The sequence below is a fragment of the Kogia breviceps genome, chromosome 16 (genome assembly GCF_026419965.1).
Source record: "Kogia breviceps isolate mKogBre1 chromosome 16, mKogBre1 haplotype 1, whole genome shotgun sequence".
Lineage (NCBI taxonomy): Eukaryota > Metazoa > Chordata > Mammalia > Artiodactyla > Physeteridae > Kogia > Kogia breviceps.
Window position 1 is genome coordinate 68,528,214 of NC_081325.1, and position 23,407 is coordinate 68,551,620.

Consider the following 23,407-nt stretch of genomic DNA (forward strand, 5'->3'; position numbering starts at 1 on the left):
GTGGCACAGTGGTTGAGTCCACCTGCCGATGCAGGGGACACAGGTTCGTGCCCCGCTCCGGGAAGATCCCACATGCCGCGGAGCGGCTGGGCCCGTGAGCCGTGGCCGCTGAGCCTGCGTGTCCGGAGCCTGTGCTCCGCGATGGGAGAGGCCACGGCAGTGAGAGGCCCGAGTACCGCAAAAAAAAAAAAAAAGAAGAAGAAGAAGATGAAATACCTTTTTAAGACTAACAAAACCAGTTGACCACAATCAGACCTTCACTTGAAGGCATGTCTGTAGAAATACTTCAGCAGTGAATCAGTCTGTCAGACCTGAAGGAATTACTATAGAAATACTTTAGTAGAAAATAAATAAATAACAATCCTAAAGAGAGATTTAGGAGGATTGGTGAAGAAATTCCAAGTAAATATTTTCTATATATAATAATAATGAGTCTAAATTTGGAGGTTAACAAAAGTGTATCAACAAAGAAAAAATAGATATGATGAATAGTTTTGGATAAGGGGGGTGGCCATCTAGAAAAAAAATAAGGTAGATTCCAACTTTATTGCTTATATTGAAACGATTAATGATCTAAATGAAAATGTGAAACTATAAAATACTAGAATGTTAGTTTTTAAATCTTGTCTACTGCTCACAAAGATAGAAATTTGAGTGGGAATTTGGGGGAGGGATACAGATGTACCCTGGATGAAATGTTAAGTGAGGAGGCTGAAAAAATACCAGGGACCAGATTTTGAAGGACTTCTAAGCTGTGCATTCTGAAGGTCATTGAGAAGCTGTTGAAGAATATTAAACAGCAGTGACATGGCCAGATTCATGTTTTAGGAAAATCACTTTGAACATCATGTGGAGAATCGTTTGGAGCCAGGCAAGATTGGAGGCACAGAGACCAGTCAGGAGACAGAGAGTTCCCGGAGATAGGGGACGGTGGCAGGGAAGGAGCAGGGAGGCGGGCAGATAGATACGGACGGAGGGTGTTCAGGAGGTAGGATGGAGTGCTGATCCACCAGTTGCCTGTGGAGAGGGTGGAAGAGGGAGAGAAGCCAGTGAATGACCCCACGTTTCTGGTCTGAACCACCTGATTAGTTAAAAGGATCTTTCTGGTTCTGTATTGAGAATCAACTGAATGGAGACAAGGGCAGAAACAGAGACTAGTTCAGTGAATTCCATGAGAGCCAGGTGAGAAGGGATGGTTTGAACCAGGGGCTAGTGGTGGATCCTGTGGATATATTTTAGAGCTAGAACTGTAAGAATTGTTGAAGGATTGTATGTGAAGTGTGAAAAAAACAAAAGGAGGCATCAAGGATGACTCTGAGGTTTTGAGGATTGAGCAACTGGAAGGATAGAGCTTTTATCTACTGAGAGAGAGGGTGCAGGTAGAGCAGGTAGAGGAGGGGAGAGAGAATCAGTTCCACTGTGGATAGTTCTGTTCAAGGTGTCCATTAAGCAACCCAATGGAGCTGTTGATTAGGCAGGTGCGTATGTGTGTCTGGAGATAGGGGAGCAGTTGGGGCTGGTGACACAGCTTATTAATGTCTTCACAGCCAAGCCTACTATACAAGCAAAGTAGCTGTGAGACCTAATACCATTTGCTTGTTTTGGAGATTAGTAAGTGTAGCTTCAGAAGACTATAGAGTATGACTTAAAATCGCCATCAAATTGGATCATAAAGCTTGACTTATTAGACCAAAACTAGGTATCACATTATCTTTGTATTTCTTTTTAAAGTTTCTCAGTAACTATATTTATAGACCTTAACACACAACATTCCTTTCAAAATAATTCAAGAAAGCTATATAAAGCTCCATGAGTCCAGCTTTATACTTCAAAACTGAAGTAAATTTTAACATTTGTAAGGCTTTTTTTTTAAAATTTCCATATCCGCATATTCAACAGTGAACAAACTGTCTAGTTTTCTTGGTGATACCACATGGCACTTAAACGATTTTATTCCCTTTTTAGGAGGATGCCCAGGAAGAATTTGGCTGGAAGCTAGTTCATGGTGATATATTCCGTCCTCCAAGAAAAGGGATGCTGCTGTCAGTCTTCCTGGGATCAGGGACACAGATTTTAATTATGACTTTTGTGACTCTGTGTAAGTGTTAAGTGAAAATTACAAAGTAGAAATTAATTTCTCTAAATAATTATTTGAAATCCAGTTTTCCTAAGTTGTAGCTAGGCTGGGTTGTTTCTGAGAGTCCCTTTGGTTCTCAGAATCTGTGTGCTTTGGCCATAAGTGACCTGGGGCAAGGTTAGCTGTGCCAGAAGTTGACTCTTCATGTCTCCCTCACAGCTGCATAGAGACCAGGCCTTTGTTTTGGGAGCACTGGAGCTGCAGATGACTAGATCCTCAAAGACCGTCTGGGTCTGAGTCTGGGCGGCCTGGCAGCAGGGTCACACAGGTTGACTGTCCTTTCCCACCAGAGCGTAAGATTTCTTGGCTTCCACTGAGATAGAAAGGAGAAGGGGGTGGGACAAGAAGCTCTTTGTAGACCTTTCCATCTTGGCAGGATTTAGGAAGTAAGACCTCTTTCTTTCTCTGGCAATGTTCAGGAGACATCTTCCTACACAAAAAGTCTTCCTTCCTTGTGCCACCTGAAAATCTTCAGAAGTTTTATTAAGGTTTTGTCAATTAGGACAATCTTTTTCTTCTCTTTTTTAAAAAATAGAAATCCCTTAGAGGTATTCATCAGCTGCAGGAGTGGCTCTGAGACTATTCTCTGGAAATATATTAATGCCCTGGTCTTTCAGTTTTCCTAGTTACAAGAGAAAAAAATGTTTATGAAAGAATTTTCTGAATTATGCATTCGTTTCCCCACGTTTCCTTCGTTGTTGCGTGCTACTGATGAACAGTAACACATGAACGTTACTAGAAGAATTCAGAAACCACTGGCCTTTCAATCATTTTTTTAGCAAACATTTGTTCTTATTGCATATTAAATGCCCAATACTATAATCATTTTCTGCTAGTAAAATTGTTCTAAGTTTTTATGATGAAATTAACCACATAAATGTTTGGGAAGAGCATTATCAATGCCAGATGTCTAGCACCTGAATAAGTTTGGGGTTTACTGATTTGCACCTTTTGGCTCAGCTAGAAGACTAACTAGAACATATTTATCTACTAACAACTTAGATAAGGAGATGCTGATGTGATGCGTGAGGCTAGCATTTGTCAGTATATTACACTGAAGAGGGTACATTGGGAAAACGAGTCATGAAAGAGGTTTGGACACAGGCGATTGCACGGAATCCCCAGAGAGTTGAGGTGGCGTTAGAGCAGAATGGATGCTTGAGGGTGAAATTCTGCTTTAAAATTTTATTGAGAGCTGCCTTCTGCCCCTCTCCGATCTTTGCTGGGGTCAGCCAGAAAGTGAACTCGTAAGGAAGGAACGTTTCAGAGAGCCTAGGTTAGAAAATGATAGGAATTGTTTCCCTTCACTGCTCGACTATGGACAGTTTTGCTTCAGAACAATCCATTTCTCAGGCTTGGGAGGAACTGGGGGTGGGGGGTGCACCTTAACTGAAATTCCAGTAGGCCATCTAAAGTTACCCTGTCTGGTTTCCTGTCATCAATCGTGAGTTTCTCCTCTTCAGTTGGTGCTGATCAGAGGGTGTGCAGTGGTGTGTGCCTGGCTGTGTGCACCCCGGGGAAACACTGGGAGCTCTGGTGCTCCTGGGATTAGAAAGCCACCTGCATCTGTTCTTGGATTTCTTCTGAGAAAACCATAACTTCTGACTTGCAGTTTAAAGCTTGGAATTGCTATCAATATAAGATAGTACTTCTTTTCTTATTAGTTGGGAGGGTTATATAGGGAAGAACAAATAAAACGAACTAGCTGAATAAGGGTAGGAGCCAGGATTTCCCAAGTCATTGACCAAGCCCTTCAGTAACTGTGTTCACAAAGCGAATAGGTACTATGAAATCTTTTTCCCCCTGTTTTGTTCTTTGATTAGATTCTGTCTTATCTCTTTATGTTTTAATGTTATGAGGTTTTTTCACCCCAGAGGACTCAGTATTGTTTTTAAAAGGAACAAAAAGTGAGAATATTTTATAGTGGGAATATTTTTTATTGATGTTAATTTTAAAAGCTGTACTTGAATCTCAGAAGAGCTGAAAGCACTCACGAGCATCCGGTGAGCCTCCGCTGATAACAGGAAAGGTGGGGTCTTATGGACCCTGACAGGAGACTTCCAGATTGGAGCTTGCTTTATGTGTGATCCTATAGATACAGTGCCTTAAATATTACTAAGTTTCAGTGTGGTTGCCTGGTAAGAGAGCATATTTTCATGAAGTTGTATTTAGTTTATTGTTTAAAAAATGAGAGGGGTCTTCTATCACTTCAAAGGAAACCATAATAAAATTCATAACTTTATTTTTTAGTTTTTGCTTGCCTGGGATTTTTGTCACCTGCCAACAGAGGAGCACTGATGACTTGTGCTGTGGTCTTATGGGTGCTGCTGGGCACTCCTGCAGGCTATGTCGCTGCCAGATTCTATAAGTGTAAGTAAAAGCCACCCTGCTGGGTGTTCAGATCAGGAGTCTAACCTGCTACATCAGTTGTCTGAGCCTTTGTATCTGGCAGTTGATGCTCTTTAAACAATATGTGTTATAGGTGTGTATCCTTATTTAATGAAGCGGGTGACTGTCCCTAGATTTGCTCGTTCAAACATGCTTGAACAGTGGGTTAAACAAATTTGGGTGCTGCTTATCCATCATCCCGTCTCTCCTTCTTAAGTTTTGACATCACAGGTTTGGCTGAACAACTTAGATTTGCTACATTCATAGAAACATATTTAGACTAATAAAGGAAAAAGTATACGAGTATCACTGATTTATTTATTAAAACAAGTAGTATAGGGCTTCCCTGGTGGTTCAGTGGTTAAGAATCCGCCTGCCAGTGCAGGGGAGACAGGTTCGAGCCCAGGTCCGGGAAGATCCCACATGCCGCGGAGCAGCTAAGCCCGTGTGCCACATCTACTGACCCTGCGCGCCTAGAGCCCGTGCTCTGCAACAAGAGAAGCCACTGTGGTGAGAAGCCCGCGCACCGCAAGTAGAGGAAGCCCACGCACAGCAATGAAGACCCAGTGCAGCCAAAAATAAATAAATAAAATAAATAAATTTTAAAAAACAAGTAGTATATACAGGAATACCTTATATGAGAGAGGTCATACTTACATCCATTTAATATTTATAAAAGTAAACTGTACTTAAAGTAAATTAAGATCTCACTGTTTTAAAGAGCCCTGAAGTGAGTTACCTTTGTAGCATGATTTGTTGCATTCTCTTGTATTCTTGCTTTCCAGAAGTAAAATAAAGTTCAGTGGGAAAAAAAGGATCAGAGCCACAGAGTAAGGATGGGGATATGATTAGATGACTTAGAAAGCAGTTATGCTGGGGTCAGTAAATGCCCGAGTTTGCCCTGCTTCGGAATCCTGTAGTCCCGTTGAGACGGTCCCGTAGATAATCTGTGAATTTAAATGCCAGGGAGATGCTGACGCACGGCTCGGGTTGCCCAGGGTCTTGTGATAGGAATAAGGTTTAGGGAATAACCCTAAGACACAGTAGGGTTACACAGGTGGCCTTAAGGTGTGGTTGGCTAGACTCAACCCCAAATAGAAATATTAGACTTTGCTAGATGCGTAGAGTATGTGAAGTTCTATATTCATGTATGTGTGTGTGAATGTGTTTAATTTCTGTGAGTTTTGTCAGTTCTTTTTTTCATTCTTTACTAACAGACATAGGATTAGGATGGTCATATGTATTTTAACACATATGAGGGACGGTTGGACCCCTGCCTGCTCCCCCTTTCTCACTGTTTCTGTGCACTGGGTTTCTTTGAGTTCCTCAGTCAGCCTGTGCACCTAACTTCCCACATGCTGTTCCCTCTACTTGAGTTCTGATCCGTACTCTCTGCCCGACAGACACACCTCCCCTTCATCTTCTCTCCATCCTTCATTTCTCCTAGCTGCAGATTACGTGGGATATTAATCAGGCAGAACATTCTGAGACACACTGTCACGTGGCCCTAGTAAAAAAAAAAATGCTTCTTTTTTTTTTTTTTAAAGAAGATGTTGGGGGGCTTCCCTGGTGGCGCCGTGGTTGAGAGTCCGCCTGCCGATGCAGGGGACACGGGTTCGTGCCCCGGTCCGGGAAGATCCCACGTGCCGCGGAGCGGCTGGGCCCGTGAGCCGTGGCCACTGAGCCTGCGCGTCCGGAGCCTGTGCTCCACAACGGGAGAGGCCATAATGGTCAGAGGCCCGCGTACCGCAAAAAACAAACAAACAAACAAACAAAAAAAGATGTTGGGGGTAGGAGTTTATTAATTTTATTTATTTATTTTTGCTGTGTTGGGTCTTCGTTTCTGTGCAAGGGCTTTCTCTAGTTGTGGCAAGTGGGGACCACTCCTTATCACGGTGCGCAGACCTCTTGCTATCGTGGCCTCTCTTATTGCGGAGCACAGGCTCCTGATGTGCAGGCTCAGTAGTTGTGGCTCACAGGCCTAGCTGCTCCGTGGCATGTGGGATCTTCCAAGACCAGGGCTCGAACCCGCATCCCCTGCATCGGCAGGCGGACTCTCAACCACTGCGCCACCAGGGAAGCCCCTGCTTCATTTTATAGAAGCATTTTTAATGTTTCAAACAATGTATTAGGATTTTGAGTAGAGTTGTATTAAACCCAAAATTCATAATTTCACAAAAGCCTATCAGTAATGCTGTGAATTCAAATCATATATATATAATTTGTTTTCTTTTAGGGCAAGAGGTACTTAAACTTGCTTATAAACTGTTAAAACTTTTTTAAAAAAATCAAAGCGGTTTTCAGATCTTAGCCAGTTTTATATCTAACTTTTAAACTAGGAGCAGAGGAGTATTTTCCTTTTTTTTTTTACTCTAGAGACTTAAGTTTTTAATTGTTTTTTTTAAAGTGGGGGAAAAATTAGGGGCAAAGGAGAGTAAAAAGTTTGTAAGTAAATTTGTTCTGTCAAGTGGCCGTAACCCTTCTACTCTTGGTCACCTGATCCTACACACTGATCTCCCCACCACCACCCACGGCCTACCTGAAACTACAGTGCTGGAGGCATCCTGGAGACTCAGACCTACTATGGACATTGAAGTGTGTTGCATGTCAAGCTTGAGGGTTCCTAGTTTTATAACAAATTCTGAAACTGACCTCAAGATAAATGAGAATCTGTAGTACACCCTTTTTCCATCTAGTCCCATTAATTAAAACTGGGTTAGAATTTAATGGTTTGTTTTGTTTTGAAGTTTAAAAAAAAGATTAGAAAAGGAAAACTGGTTTGGATGACTTTCCTTTGACACTAGATTTATTTTATGCTGAAACAATCTTTAGAGCGGGACTTATCCAGGGAAGTCCTGTGATGTGTGTCTCTGATTTGGATCATTTGATTAGGGAGTATTAGGACATTTGCTTAGTGTCATTTTCTAGGAATAGGCACCCAATTCTGTCTGTTAATTTGTCCAATACCAGACCTGAGGTGTGGGTATTTGGTTTGCTTTGAAGAAAAGTCTTTGTGTTAATGTTAATGCCACTTTTGTTTTCTTCTACAGCCTTTGGAGGTGAGAAATGGAAAACAAACGTTTTATTAACATCATTTCTTTGTCCTGGGTAAGTGAATTTTTCAATAATAACTTGCTTGACATAGTCATATTTTAGTTCCCAGAATTTCTGTCCTGTAAGTCTAATCTTTTCTGTCTCTATGTACCCAAGAAAATGAATTTAATTTTTAAATAGTGAATATTTAATAAACATTTGCAGAATGGCAACTACATGTCTTATCTGGAAAGGGTACCTTTAGACATGAGAAATTTTTATATTTCTTTTCTTAAAAGTCTGTTTCTTAGTCTGGCATATTGTCATGTAAGGCTGCATATAAAGTTTTTGACCTAAGCACAGAAATGAATCCTCACCTGAAGATCGTTCAAGCAGGCATACATTTTCGGATTTTTATCATAAGTATAGCTACTTTTAAGCGTATTCCATTAATTAGAGTAACATATACCAAAAATGAAAAAAACAACCACCAACATAAAAAAACCGAACATCTGTGGTTCCTTGGAAGACAGCTTCTGATATCAAGTATCTGATGTGTGTCTGGTCCTAGAAATAGAACCCAGTTTATCCCCCGCTCACAGATTAATGGAGGGCAAGAACTGGCCTCTGAATAATCAGCAGCAATAAAGTAGGCCGAGGGTTAAATCTTGAAGCCAGGACTGTTCCATTTGCGGGCCAGAAATGAAAGAATAGCTGGCATTTTTATACATGATTGGGTTACATAGTCTCAGATTTTTACCTCCATTGAGGATTCACATGCCTCTCAGCCATTCATGTTCTATTCAAATTGTTATGCTTTCCTCAAGCCGTATCCTTTGACTTCTTTCCCTCTGCTGTCAGTTGAAGAAGTGCCCCTCCTTACCAAGACTGTCAGCCACAATTTCCTTTGGAATCTTGCCTTTCAAACATCCCCCCAATCTCTGACATAATCCGTTTCTCTCTTCCTGTGTGTTCTGGTCATGTGTTTCATGTCTTCCTACAAATATGCTTATGTTTCCCATATTCTAAAAAGAGCTTCCTATAAGCATCTTCTAGTCTACTGTCCTTACTTCTTTTCAATTTTCAACAAAGTGCCTTGAAAAAATAGTCTATACTCCTTTACTCTGATTTTCTTAGCATACATTTACATTGTAAACCCACATAATCTTTTTCCCACATCACTTTAGTGAACTTCTCTCTAAGGTTACCAAAGATGTTCCCATTTTCAAATCTAGAAACCATTTTCCCTGTCTTTACCTCTTTACATTGTGTAACATTGGAATACCTTTTCCTTGAAACTCCTTCCCTTTTGCCTTCACAGAAATTATCCTATGCTAGTTTTTTACATCTCTGATCAAACCTTCTCTGATTTATCTGTCATCTTCATCCCACCCTTAAAAACAGGTGTTCACTAGGGGAGGATGAGGTGAGTAGAGAGAAGAAGAGCCAAGAACCCAGGTCCCCAGGGCAAAGGGAATTGGTGTTCATCTAGGAAAAGAAGGATCATTTGATAATATGAAATCAATTCATAATTTTTTTTTAATAAACAAGCACCTGCATATAATTATTGCAGTAGGCACAGTAAAATGGCATTTGAGGGCTTCCCTGGCGGCGCAGTGGTTGAGAGTCCGCCTGCCGATGCAGGGGATGTGGGTTTGTGCCCCGGTCTGGGAGGATCCCACATGCCGTGGAGCGGCTGGGCCCGTGAGCCATGGCCGCTGAGCCTGCGCGTCCGGAGCCTGTGCTCCGCAACGGGAGAGGCCACAGCGGTGAGAGGCCCGCGTACTACCAAAAAAAAAAAAAAGGCATTTGATAATGTTAAAGATTGTTTCCAGATTTAAAAAGAATTTAATGGAGAGAGAAATGCTCCCTTCTATTAATAAAAATCTCATCTCTGATTTAAAACCAACATCATTTAATGATGAAACACTAGAGACATTTTCATAAATCACTTTCAGGGCTTCAGTTATTTAAGTTCTAGTTACATTAAGACATGAAACAAAAAGAAAGGTGGAGATTATATTATTATTTATTGGTGACATAATTTGTATACAGAGAACATAAATAAATTTGAGCTATAAACTTGTAGAATTAGTAAAAGAGTTTGGCAAAATGGCTAGATATCAGCTAATATTTCAAGATTATGAATACCACCAGTAGCAAGTGAAACATCTTAATGGTAGTGGTAGTTGTGTGGGGAAAAGACTGTATTCACAGGAGTATTGGCCACAGAAAAACTTTGCAACACCTGAAGTAACTTCTCAAAATAGAGACAGTCCATATGACAAGTCTACAAAGCTTGTTAGAGATACATACAAATTCACCACGTTACCTGATGAGAAGACCAAGTATTGTAAAGGCATTTGGAGAGGTCCTGTGGCTGCTGCCAGGATAGAGAACACAGAAGTAGACCATGTAAACACAGAAGCATGCTAGACGTGGCATCATGAACCAGAGGAACAATGTAAAATGATGCTGGGACAATTGATTGTCCACATGAAGGGAGAAAAATTCTCTTCTTACCTCACACACATGAAATCAGTTCCAGGTGGATTAAAACCTAAATGTAACGGGTGTAACAATTAGACAAAAATTTAGAAGAGTATTTTTCCGAGCCCGGGTTAGGAAAGGCTTCCTTAAGTTACACAAAAGGTAAAGGAAAAAAATTGATCACTTTGGTAAGATTAAAAACTGTGTGTGTGGGGATATACAGAAGTGATTATAGTATTATTACAGCCATGTTTTAAAAATGTACTCGTAGGACTTCCCTGGTGGTGCAGTGGTTGAGAGTCCGCCTGCCGATGCAGGGGACACGGGTTCGTGCCCCCGTCCGGGAAGATCCCACATGCCCCGCGGAGCGGCTGGGCCCGTGAGCCATGGCCTTCTGAGCCTGCGTGTCCAGAGCCTGTGCTCCGCAACGGGAGAGGCCACAGCAGTGAGAGGCCCGTGTACAGCAAAAAAAAATTAAATTAAAATGTACTCATAGAAGAATGACTGAAAGGGACGAAGTACACACATTCATATGTTTGGGTTCTTAAAAGTCATAAACTAGGAGAAAGGTATTTAACAAGGAGTTAGTTGCTGGAGTGTATAAATAACTCACATATGTGACTTTGCAAAAGCCCTGCGACCCAAATGAAAAATGAGCAGTGAATATAACCAGCAAGTCACTAAAGGTAAAACCTAGAAAGCCAACAAACACAAGGATACTCAGCTGCAGTTGTCAATAGGAAATGCAAATTAAAAACCACAGAGTTAACAATCCCAAGCATGATGAAAATATGGAAAGAGGTAAATTTCATAAGCTGCTGATAGGAGTTTAAGTCAGGCAAAACCAATCTGAAGAGCAATTTGGCAGTTTCTACTAAACTTTTAAATTCACATACCCTATGACTCATCAGTTCCACTTGCCTTGTGTATAACACAGAAATCGTGATATTAACTATATATGATTGCTACTATATCATTTTGCTTCCACCTCAGGTTTTACCCAAAAACCTATTGTGTCTTTCAGGATTGTGTTTGCTGACTTTTTTATAATGAATCTGATTCTCTGGGGAGAAGGATCTTCAGCATCTATTCCTTTTGGGACGTTGGTTGCCATATTGGCTCTTTGGTTCTGCATATCTGTGCCCCTAACATTTATTGGTGCATACTTTGGTTTTAAGAAGAATGTAAGTTTATAGGTGTTAACTTATTCAAATGAATCTCAACTGTGGAAATTAGCGTATGCCACCTTAAAAGACATAGGTATCTAAAAAATACAAACTGGTTCTGTGTGATCTGGATTTCATAGAAAATTGATGGCTTCCTAGTTTGACTGCAGTCATTCTTAAAATAGTACTCAGAAGAGTATGGTAGAGAGAGGTTATGGATGTAAACTTAGATTTCAAAGTTTTATAAGTAAATGGAAATGGAAACTAAAATGGATTAATAGGAAATGAAATGCTAATTTAAACTAATGAAAAAATTGAATGTATTACATTAAAAATAAATTATTAGTTTTTTTAACCTAAAAAGTACATGCATTTTTTTCTTAGCCATAAATGTTTCTAATCTATATTACTTAACTAAGTAAACTGGGTAAAACTGAGTATGGGTTAGGAAGTGAAGCTGTAATAAAAGTGACTATACAGTAAGAGTAGTAATTTTTTTAATATGTAGCTTTGGAATAAATTTTATATGCTTACCTGCTAATATTTGATTTTAAGAAATATAATCAAGTCTCAGTCCCTCCCTCCAGTCTTTTGGTCTCCACCTCTGCTGCCCCCTTTCTACCCTCACACTAAGAGGAAAATGAGAATTCTTCAGTGTCCTCCTCTAACTCTACTTCACTATCTTTGCTCTCCTCTGAAAGTATCTCCACAAGGTTAAGAGAAATTACGTAGTTTAGTACACTTTGTGAGGGGACCTGGAAAAACCCTGGAAGAAACTTATCTACTTTGATTTTTAAGAGACTTCAGTCTCCACTGCACCTACCATGCCAGGCTACTAAAAGATTTTTCAGTTCTTTGGCATTTTGTTTAATTTATGACTTAAAATCTATATAGCATAAGTAGTAAACTGATATGGTTTGAAATTTTTTTAATTATATAGATTAAGTACTTAAAATTCTAAAAATATAAAAATTGAAGAATGATTTAGTGTTTCTCTGCCTGTATACATGTATACCTACATGTAAAATAATCTAGTCCACAGGAGTATAATCTCAATGAGAATATCAAGTTTTAAATTTTGATATGTCATCACAAAAACTATAGAAGTATGTTTTTGAATTTTTTTGCAAGGAAATGAATTTCTACATACGTACTCTTTTTTTCCTCTTATGTAACTATGTTTAGGTACTTTAGGTTCCATTTGTTTTTATACTACCATGTAATGTGTTACGAAAGGGAGAATAATTGAGAACATCACCAATAACTTAGGATTGTAAAGCTTCATAGAGCCATTCATTATCTTCTTCATGTTCTTAAGTCTTAGTAAAATTGAGCAATTTTAATAAAGATGACATTGTCCATCTCCAAAAAATATACATTGACCACAGTTTCAGAACCACATGATTTCTTACAGCAAGTATGTAATTAAAAGGAAAAACCCAACTCTGCCTTTTTATTAAGTACTATTTTCTGAGTACTATATTATCTCCTCCTGTGTGTTTCTTACTTTGTCTAAAGCTGTTAGTCATTGGATCACTGCTGGAAACAGTGGTGGCTTGTTCCAGAAGACAGACTGAATATTGTACCTGATGGTATCTGGTTTGTTGCTTCTAAATACAAATGTCACTTGGATGACTTAGGTAGACTTGTATCGCCATTCGTGTCAGCATGGAAGCTAAGAAAAAGCAGGCAAATCTAGTACAGAGAAGAATTTTTTCCTCTCTGTACTAGATTATAGATACATAATTATGAATCCTTTCTTTTGTTTTTTTTTCTGAAGGCCATTGAGCACCCAGTTCGAACCAATCAGATTCCACGTCAAATTCCTGAACAGTCCTTCTACACAAAGCCGTTACCTGGTATTATCATGGGAGGGATTTTGCCCTTTGGGTGCATCTTTATACAGCTTTTCTTCATTCTGAATAGTATTTGGTAAGCTAAGGACTAAGTCAAGTCCTCTTATTCCCATTCCCATTGTATGTAGTACTAGCTTTCTCTTTTTGTTTATATGGATTACTATTTATACCTTATAAATGTAAGCCCTTCTCCAGTTATCAGAAATCTTAAGAGACAAGGTTAGTTTATCTTCTCAGTGTGAGAAAGAATAATTGTGATAAGTTATTATTAATCAAGTGCTTATTATTTCTTACTCTTACTTAATTCTCAGACCTCTGTAAGGTGGGTATTATCCCATTTTACAGAGGTGAAAATGAGATTTTGGAGGTTAAGTAATTTGCCTGTGTCACACGGCTACATTTTCTGTATGACAGAAAATTAACCTAAATCTCTGCAAACCCGTGCTCTTTAATAAGTCATCTGTAGTGCTTCGGAGAAGATGCTCTGAGCTCTTGATAGAGGGTATTCAAGCCAGCATTGGAGGAAGGGTTGAGCTAGAAAACCTTCAAAGTCGTTTCCTGGGCATTCCCTGGTGGTCCAGTGGTTAGGACTCTGCATTTTCACTGCTGAGGGCCCAGGGAACTAAGATCCACAAGCCGCATGGCACAGCCAAAGGGGGAAAAAAAAATCACAAAGTTGTTACTTCCCTTCATTCTCTGATTTCTTGTTCGAATGGGAAAGCACACAGTGGCAATTTTGAGCCTCACTGTTAGGGTGTGTACATTACAGTATATTATGATCCTTATTTGATCGCATTGACCTATGTTACAGAAAGTACCAAGGTTCCAGGTAGCCTTGTCAGAACTAAATTGGAGCTTTTTAGTGATTAGAACTTGTCTCATTCCTGACTGTTAGTTTTTTTCCAAATTCAACTGATTTTTATCATATATGATAAGAAACAATATGTACCAAATGTAACCTTTTCTTAGTTTGGCTCTGTCTTCACATTAATTTTTTTATCAAATTTGTCTGACTCACCAGTAGACAGATGGGCTAAGCGTATTTGAATAAATAAGAGTTTCAGGTTCTCCCTGAACAGGAAGGCAGAGTCCGGTAGCACTGCTGCATCCTTCCTCCCCTTGCCCCGCCCCTGCCCCATCACTGTCTAAATCTACGAGAATTTGTCTTTGATTAGTTGGGAGAAAAAGCAATCATTTTCAGTTCAAGAAAAATGAGAAGATTGTGTCATTTACTTTGTCAAAGAGAAAATATTTATAGCTTCATCTTGACATGTTTGATTATAGGTCACACCAGATGTATTACATGTTTGGCTTCCTGTTCCTGGTGTTTATCATTTTGGTTATTACCTGTTCTGAAGCAACCATACTTCTTTGCTATTTCCACCTATGTGCAGAGGTATGTATTAGCAATATTCAGTTACATAAATTTGTGGACAGTATTTATAATTTTGACATAAGGCCACTTTGAATACTATTACAGTAAGACCCCTACATACGAACAAGTTCTGTTCCAAGAGTGCATTCGTAAGTCCAGTTTGTTCATAAGTCCAACAAAGTTAGCCTAGGTACCCAACTAACACAGTCGGCTCTATAGTGCTGTACTGTAATGGGTTTATAATACTTTTCACATGAATAATACATAAAAAACAGAAAAAATAAATCATTTTTAATCTTACAGTGCAGCACCTTGAAAAGTACAGTAGTATGGTACAACAGTTGGGGTACAAGGGCTGGCATCGAGTGAACAGGCAAGAAGAGTGACTGACTAGAGGAGGAGGGGAGGGGGGAGATGGTAGAGTGAAGGATCGTCAGCAATAGGAGATGGAGGGCCAGCTGCAATGTCACTCACGCCTGACGCTGATGGCACACGTGCTGGTTCCTTGCTGGAACCAGATGCACGTTCGCATCTTTGAAAGTTCTCAACTTGAAGGTTCATATGTAGGGGACTTAACTGTAATTGAAGTAATTTCTGTAAATATGTGTTACTAAGGTAGAAATTGACCTGTATTCCTAAATCGAATGTAGCCTTCTTTAAGATTGAATTAAGATAGTATCCTAGCTCAGTATATTTATTTATTTAGAGCTTAACTTTAAAATGTTAATTTCCTGAGAATAACACATTTTGCTGAATTTTTATTGTTTAACTGTCTGACTTTAAAATTAATATTCTTTTTTTTGTGATACACTTGTAGACTGAAAACTTAGTGAAAATAAACATTTTAAGTGGAAAAATTTATTAAAACATTTCAGAGATTACATTGTTATGAGTTATATACTTGGCAACATGGTGATGTGTGTTGGTCCTTAGGTGACTTTTAAAGATTTAGATTGTGTTTAATCATTCTTTTATGGTTGTTCTCTATACAGGTGATAAAATCTGACTTCGTTAAACTTGAAACGCTTTTTTTAAAAAAAATTGAGGTTAAGTTCACATAACATGAAATCAACCATTTTAAAGTGAACAATTCAGTGGCACTTACTGCATACACAGTGTTGCGCACCCACTCTCTCTGTCTCAAAATATTTTCATCAACCCTAAATAAAATCCTGTACCCATTAAGTAGTTACTTCCCGTTCTTCTCTCCCCTTCAGACCCTGGCAACCACCAATCTGCTTCTGTCTCCGCAGATTTATCTGTTCTAGATATTTCATGTAAATGGAATCGTACATTATGTGTGACCTTTTGTGTCTGGATTCCTTCACTTAGCAGGATGTTTTAAGGTTCATCGCACTGTAGCATGTATCAGTGCTTCCATTCCTTTTTATAGCCGAGTAATACTGCATTGCATAGATAGGTGTACTCCAGTTTGTTTATTCATTCATTCATTGATGGACGTTAGGTTTGTTTCCACCTTTTGGTTATTGTGAATAGTGCTGCTGTGAACATTCACGTACAAATATGTATTTGGGTACCTGTTTCCAGTTCTTTGGGGTATATATATTGGAGTGGTATTGCTGAGTCATATGGTAATTCTTTGTTTTAACTTTTTGAGGAACCATCAAACTGTTTTTTCCACAGTGGCTGCACCATTTTACATTCCTACTAGCAATGCACAAGTGTTCCAGGTTCTCTACATCCTTGTCAATACCTGCTATTTTCTGGGTGTTTAAATTATAGCCATCCTAGAAGGTGTGAAGTGGTATCTCGTTGTGGTTTTGATTTTCATTTCCCCAATGACTAGTGATGATGAGCATATTTTCTTGGGTATCTTGTTTGGTGAAATGTCTAATTCCTTTGCCCATTTGTAAGTTGGGTTGTTTATCTTTTTGTTTAATTGTTAGAGTTCTTTCTATATTCTGGATACTAGACCTTTATCAAATATATGATTTGTAAATTTTTTCTCCCATTCTGTAGGCTGTCTTTTCACTTTCTTAATGATGTCTTTTGCACCACATTTAATTTTGAGGGTCTGACTTATCTAATTTTTTCTTTTGTTTCTAAGAATTCATTGCTTAAATCCAAGGTCATGAAGATTTACCCCCATGTTTTCTTCCAAGTGTATAGTTTTAGGTCATTGATCCATTTTGAATTAATTTTTGTATATGGTATTAGTTAGGGGTCCAACTTCATTCTTTTGCATGTGGCTCTCCAGTTTTCCAAGCACCTTTTGTTGAAGAAATTATTCTTTCCTCATTAAATGGCCTAGGCAACCTTGTTGAAAACACATTGGCCCATAGATGTGTGGGTTTATTTCTGGAGTCTCAATTCTGTTCCAGTGGTATATATGCTGTTTTTATGCCAGCACCACACTGTTTTGATTACCATGGCTTCGTATTAAGTTTTGAAATTGGTAAGGGTAAGTCTTCCAACCTTGTTCTTCTTTTTGAAGATTATTTTGGCTCTTTAGGGCCCTTTGCAATTTCCTGTGACTCTGAGGATTGGCTTTTTCATTTTTGCTAAGAAGGTTTTTGGAATTTTGATAGGGATTGCATTGAATCTGTAGGTCTCTTTGGAGAGTGTTGCCATCTTTACAATATTAAGTCTTCTAATCCATGAAAACAGATGGCTTTCCATTTATTTAAATCATCTTTAATTTTTTTTTTTAGCAGTGTTTTGTAGTTTTCAGCATACAGGTCTTTCACCTCCTTGGTTAAATTTATTCCTAGGTATTTTTTTCTTTTGGATGCTGCTGTAAATGGAATAATTTATTTAACTTCCTTTTCTGGATCATTCATTGTCAGTATATGAAAACAATGATTTTCATGTTGATCTTGTACCCTGTAACTTTGCTGAATTCATCTATTAGTTGTAGTAGTTTTCATGTATGGATTCTTTAGGATTTTCTAATCTTGGTGTGCTTTTGAAATATATATATTTTTTACATATTCCAAAGGGTAAGATAGTGAAGTATCTTTTAGAAGATCTCCTGCTAAGCTGTAAGCCACTTTATGTAAAAGTAAGAGAAGCTGTATTTAAAAACCTACCTTATATAAATTGTTAGTAATAACTAAAAATGGGTTTCAACCAGGTCTTTTTGAAGATAATCTTCTTCCTAATAATATAAAGATGACTAGACTATAAGTAATACTAATTTTGAATTATGTAACTAAACTCTTCGTATATTTCTTTTCTTTTGGGGAAACATACATTTTAAAATATAGCCTAATGCTTCATTATTCATAAACTGTTTAAGATTTTTCTAAACGTTTTTAGCCAGTCTTTAAGTAGTTCCATCAAAGGTAGAGGGTGCTTTTCAGCACCTTTAGTGAGGAGGGAAATTGGCAAAGTTCAGTGTGAGAAAGAGACTGGAACCAATAGCAAAAATTAGGTTTGGGGTGCTATTTCCCTTAGCTGTGTTTGCTTTATAACTTTATTTACTACATGTTATCTACTCATTGGAAAGTAATTCTTGATCTTTCATTTTTTTCTTTTCTACCCAGGATTATCATTGGCAGTGGCGTTCATTCCTTACCAGTGGCTTTACTGCAGTTTATTTCTTAATATACGCAATACACTACTTTTTTTCAAAACTGCAAATCACAGGAACAGCAAGTACAATTCTGTACTTTGGTTATACCATGATAATGGTTTTGATCTTCTTTCTTTTTACAGGTAAGAATTAGAACGAGTTATTTTTAGTTAATAGGTTTTTAGGCAGATTACAATTATTTTAACTTGTATCCAAATTACAAGTTCTTAGGCAAATTACAATTACATGAAAGCTTGTGCTACTCGGTGCTCCTGTATTTAGTTTTGAGTGCAGCTAAGCATAGTTTGGTCTGCCTCCCTGTGAGGTGAATATCAGTAAACCGAAGGTGAGAAAACAACCTAAGGGGAGAAGACTGAACGGGGTCCGTTGTTGTGCTACAAGTACAGGGGCATCTCAGCCAGTAGCTCTCAAGGTTTCCCGTTAGTCTCCTAATGGAGCAGTCTTGCTTCTGCTCATTTCAGAAAGAGCATAAAAAGCTCTAACTGCCTAAGTTGAGGAGTAAGTAGAAATTGAGGCAGTGAAGTCAAGATGAGATTGAGAATAAATGATATCAAGAAACGATAATCATAGGACATCCCTTATTCTAGAAGTTTTAAGCTACAGGTTTATATCTCCACTTTAAAATCCAAGTACCTAATGGGATACAGTGTGCTTTATATTGGTATTTCTAGGTGTATGTCTTCTCTGTCCACCTAGATAACTTTTCTGTATCTCAGAGCCCTGTGGGTGCTTGGTCAGCATTTGTGGAAGGACTACACCAAAAAAAATAAAAAAGATTGGGGGGACCTTTCTTTGTCATAAAAAATGTACATCTAAAATTTTATCTAAGATTGTGTTGCATGCTATGTGAGGAAATATAGGAGTCAAAAAGAAAAAAACTTAAAAAAAAATTTTTTTTTAAGTTTTTATTTATTTTTGGCCACATGGCATGTGGGATCTTAGTTCCCCGACCAGGGATCAAACCCGTGCCCCCTGCATTGGAAGGACTTAAGTCTTACCACTGGACCTCCAGGGAAGTCCCAGAAAAAAATCTTTCTAAAAAATTAGAACTTTTCTATTTTTTACTCATCTGTTAACATTTAAGAAAATTAGGTAGAGTTTTGAAGTGCCCCTGTTGCTATGTCAGTATGTAACAAGCTTTAGGCACTTACATCAGTTCCGTACTGCAGGTCATTCATTGATCAAACATAGTGGGGTAGGAGTTGGGGGGTGTATATCTTGATGCTGTGTGATAGATTTAGGCCCATAGCCATAAGTCTTAATTAATAAATGTCTGTAAAACAGTCATAGCCTGTGAAACAAGGATTACTGTTGTGCATCTGTATCTGTGTCCATGCATGCATATATAGAGTAATTTATTCCTTGCTACACACAAAAAAATAATGATCTTGGTGAATGTCTTCTTGTTTTTCCAGGCATATGTTATAATGATAATTTAACCATCACCTGAACTTTATTGTTCTTGATTTTTAAAGTGTCATATTTTTACTTATTTAGAGTAAAACAAATTTTGTAATCTAAATTCTAGAGCCACAGCAAATTGAATCAATCAGTTAAGCCAGTAACTTTTTTTTTTTTTTTTTTTTTTGTAGTACGCGGGCCTCTCACTGTTGTGGCCTCTCCCGTTGCGGAGCACAGGCTCCGGACGCGCAGGCTCCGGATGCGCAGGCTCAGCGGCCATGTCTCACGGGCCCAGCCACTCCGCGGCATGTGGGATCTTCCCGGACCGGGGCACGAACCCGTGTCCCCTGCATTGGCAGGCGGATTCTCAACCACTGCGCCACCAGGGAAGCCCAAGCCAGTAACTTTTAGTGTATTTCACTTTGTGGAAAAGGTTCTCTACACAGGAGTGCTGAGCCCTTTCAGCGTCTTGCATTTTTCTAAAGTGGGGACATCCATATTTATTTCAGGACTCTGAACTGACACCTTTTATATAAGTCAGTCTATTATACAAGACAAAATAATTGTTCTGTCACATAAGGAAAGATGCCACTTTTAGTATGTACACTATATCTATTCAACATTAAGAACAAAGTAAAATACTAGAAGTATTTTGTTAAGAACAAAATAAACTCAACTTTCTTAGGATTGCTAGTCTGATGATAAAATGTTTTTTTTATCTTAAAGTACCTTCTACTATCTTGGAAGTTCTTGCTAACCATAAGATTGTTTAAATATATTTATGTTTTCACCATTACTTTTCCGAAATTAACCCCAACCTCTTCCCAAGTCTTAATAATGACCCTTTGAATATCCAAAAGGTGTATTTGTGTGTCCTCCAAAACACACACAATGTGCATGACATGCACAGAGTAGGTACTCGGTACATGTATGATGTGAGAATAATAACATTCATAACTTCTGTAGTAATGGCCCATGTATAGTCTCTTGACTTAGAAAATCTACTTTAATACTTTCTGTTTATATTACATTTAAAACAATGGTGAAAACTGTTAGAACTTTAAAGATAGGGCTTCCCTGGTGGCGCAGTGGTTGAGAGTCCGCCTGCCGATGCAGGAGACACTGGTTCGTGCCCTGGTCTGGGAAGATCCCACATGCCGCGGAGCGACTAAGCCCGTGAGCCATGGCCGCTGGGCCTGTGCGTCCGGAGCCTGTGCTCCGCAACGGGAGAGGCCACAACAGTGAGAGGCCTGCATACCGCAAAAAAAAATAAAATAAAAAAATTTAAAAAAAATAAAGATAAAACTTCCACAAGGGACATGTATATATCTCCTTCTGTATTCTTCTGCACCCCTACCTATTGACTATTTCTCAGGGGGTAATCTTGGGAAAAAAAGCTATGCCTCAGCTTTAAACATGTGTTAGTTTCACAATTTAGTATATATTCTCTTGCAAAACAGAGTCTCTGAATTTATGTTTAGTAAATCTAAGCATGGTATAGTTTAAAAGAATACTACGCTTGACGTCGGAAAAGGTGAATTTGAATTCTGGCCTTTCTTATTACCAGCCACAGGCCATTAGACAGTTACGTAACCCCTTGGAGCCTCATATTTGTCACCTCTCTAGCATTCAGATTTTTTGCAATCTAGAGGGATGAAAATACCTGAAAATTAGGGCATGTATTTTTTCATGAATCATCTCGTTTACTGTACGTAACAGTCTATAGAGATAGGGCAGATAAAATTATCCCTCTTAAATAAGATAAAGAAATGGGCTTGGAGATTCCAGGTGTCTAATCCAAAGATGATACACACAGCTCATGACAGAGCTGCTCTGTCCTCCAGTACCACACCACCTCTCATTTCAGAGGGGGTGTGCCTTTGTTAATATTCTAATATCACTTTCAACACTTAGTAAAATCTTTTTGAGTTATTTTATTATAATTCTTTGAAAACTCATCATTCCCGCTAACTATACTTATAAAATATCCCCATTTAGTTACTCTGTGAATCTGATATTCTGATATTTAAGCCATTCATATCATATGTTGAATTAATTAAATGGCAGTTTTCCATTTTGTGATAAGAAAATATTCTTTCTGACTTACTTCACTCTGTATGACAGACTCTAGGTCCATCCCCCTCACTACAAATAACTCAATTTCGTTTCTTTTTATGGCTGAGTAATACTCCATTGTATGTATGTGCCACATCTGCTTTATCCATTCATCTGTCGATGGACACTTAGTTTGCTTCCATGTCCTGGCTATTGTAAATAGTGCTGCAGTGAACACTGTGGTACATGACTCTTTTTGAATTATGGTTTTCTCAGGATATATGCCCAGTAGTGAGATTGCTGTGCTGGGTCGTATGGTAGTTCTGTTTTTACTTTTTTAAGGAAGGGTGGGAGGGAGGTGCAAGAGGGAGGGGATATGGAGATATATGTATACATATAGCTGATTCACTTTGTTATACAGCAGAAACTAGTACAACATTGTGAAGTGATTATACTCCCAAAAAAGATGTGGGAAAAAAAAATGAAAATATTCCTAAATAGAAAAGTAAAATTGGCATCCTTTTCGTCTTCAATTTTAGCCTTTTCCATGTAATAAGAAAAAGAGTATCTTACAGAAAGCTTGCAGTAATCTTAAAGCATACAAAGTTTTTTCTATCAATTTCTGTAAGAAATTTGATTTGAATTAGTTCTGTATTTTTCAAAAAAGTTCATGGATCTATGGTATATTCCTGTTAAGTAATGATTTATAGTTTTGTGGCTTTTTTTAAGGAACCAATCATTTTAAGGCTGTATTTTTGTGTAAATCATGAAGCTGCCTTTGAAAAGGGATTTATTTTTGTTTTTTCTTTTATAGGAACAATTGGCTTCTTTGCATGCTTTTGGTTTGTTACCAAAATATACAGTGTGGTGAAGGTTGACTGAAGAAGCCCCGTGTGTCCAGTTAAAACAGAAATAAATTAAATTCTTCATCAACAAAGAGCTGTTTTTGTGACTGCCTTGAGTTTTATCAGACTTATTGGCCTAGTAATCCTTCAGAAACAACATAATTCTAAATACACCTCTCCCCATACACCTGTCTCCACAGAATGTATTATCAACACTAAAACATTTGTATTGTGATTTGATTAAGTATATATTCAGTTGTTCTCAGTGAAGAGCAAATTTAAATATTATGTGCATTTGTAAATATAATAGCTATAAAATTTTCAGTACTTCTAATGATAAAATAGAAGAGGCCATATTAAACAGTACTGATGAAATACAGGACAGTTCATTGTAAATAGGATTTTCTAGGCTTGGTAGGTGGAAAGAATTATTTTTCTTTGAAGGAAGTAACTTTTTATCATGGTAATTTTGAAGGATAATTCGTATGATGTGTATTGGGGGAATGTGGCTTTTAAAAACGTCTTGGTTGTAACTGTTCATATCTTCTTTTCTGTGTTGACTTCATTATTCCCATGGTATTGGCCTTTTAAACTATGTGCCTCTGAGTCTTTCAATTTATAAAATTGTTATCTTAATAAATATTGTAAAAACATCGTCATTGCATATTCATGGAGATTCTGTAAATACAAATCCATTTACCAATGGTGTTTTTAATGATTTATACTATTACGTCAGATTTTACTGATTTTTGCTAATGTAATACTTTCTGAGTTTTGAGCTAAATGAAATTCCAGTCTCCTGGGCTTTGTAACAAAACTAAAATTTTTCACTATTAGGCAGTAACAGAAATTTTAATCGTGCATATCTAGCCAGATAAATTATGTAAGTATAGTAGTTAATATGAGCCTTACTGCATTGCCATTAAGAATTTCATATTTCTTACCTGTTTTTCAAAATACAGTATTTTTTATTTTTTAAAAAAATCAGTTTTTATGATCTGTACATTAACAATGACTAGCAGTTCTTCTTTATGATTACATTGTCTTAATTTGGATCTCCTAGAGTTAAGAAATAACCGTGTTGCAGCATGCTGACTGGGACTGT

The 23,407-nt window shown here is 38.0% G+C and overlaps 1 protein-coding gene across 1 annotated transcript in view; it reads left to right on the top strand.

Annotated features, from left to right (window-relative positions):
* TM9SF2 (transmembrane 9 superfamily member 2) overlaps positions 1-22,957 on the top strand; it is a 57,244-nt gene extending 34,287 nt beyond the window's left edge. Inside the window, exons 10-17 of the mRNA XM_059041967.2 lie at positions 1,966-2,098; positions 4,388-4,507; positions 7,576-7,633; positions 11,073-11,232; positions 12,995-13,146; positions 14,355-14,466; positions 17,952-18,123; positions 22,272-22,957. Coding sequence (XP_058897950.1) covers positions 1,966-2,098; positions 4,388-4,507; positions 7,576-7,633; positions 11,073-11,232; positions 12,995-13,146; positions 14,355-14,466; positions 17,952-18,123; positions 22,272-22,339 — 975 coding nt within the window. The 3' untranslated portion in view covers positions 22,340-22,957. The remainder of the gene's footprint in view (positions 1-1,965; positions 2,099-4,387; positions 4,508-7,575; positions 7,634-11,072; positions 11,233-12,994; positions 13,147-14,354; positions 14,467-17,951; positions 18,124-22,271) is intronic.
* Positions 22,958-23,407: the final 450 nt, after the last annotated feature.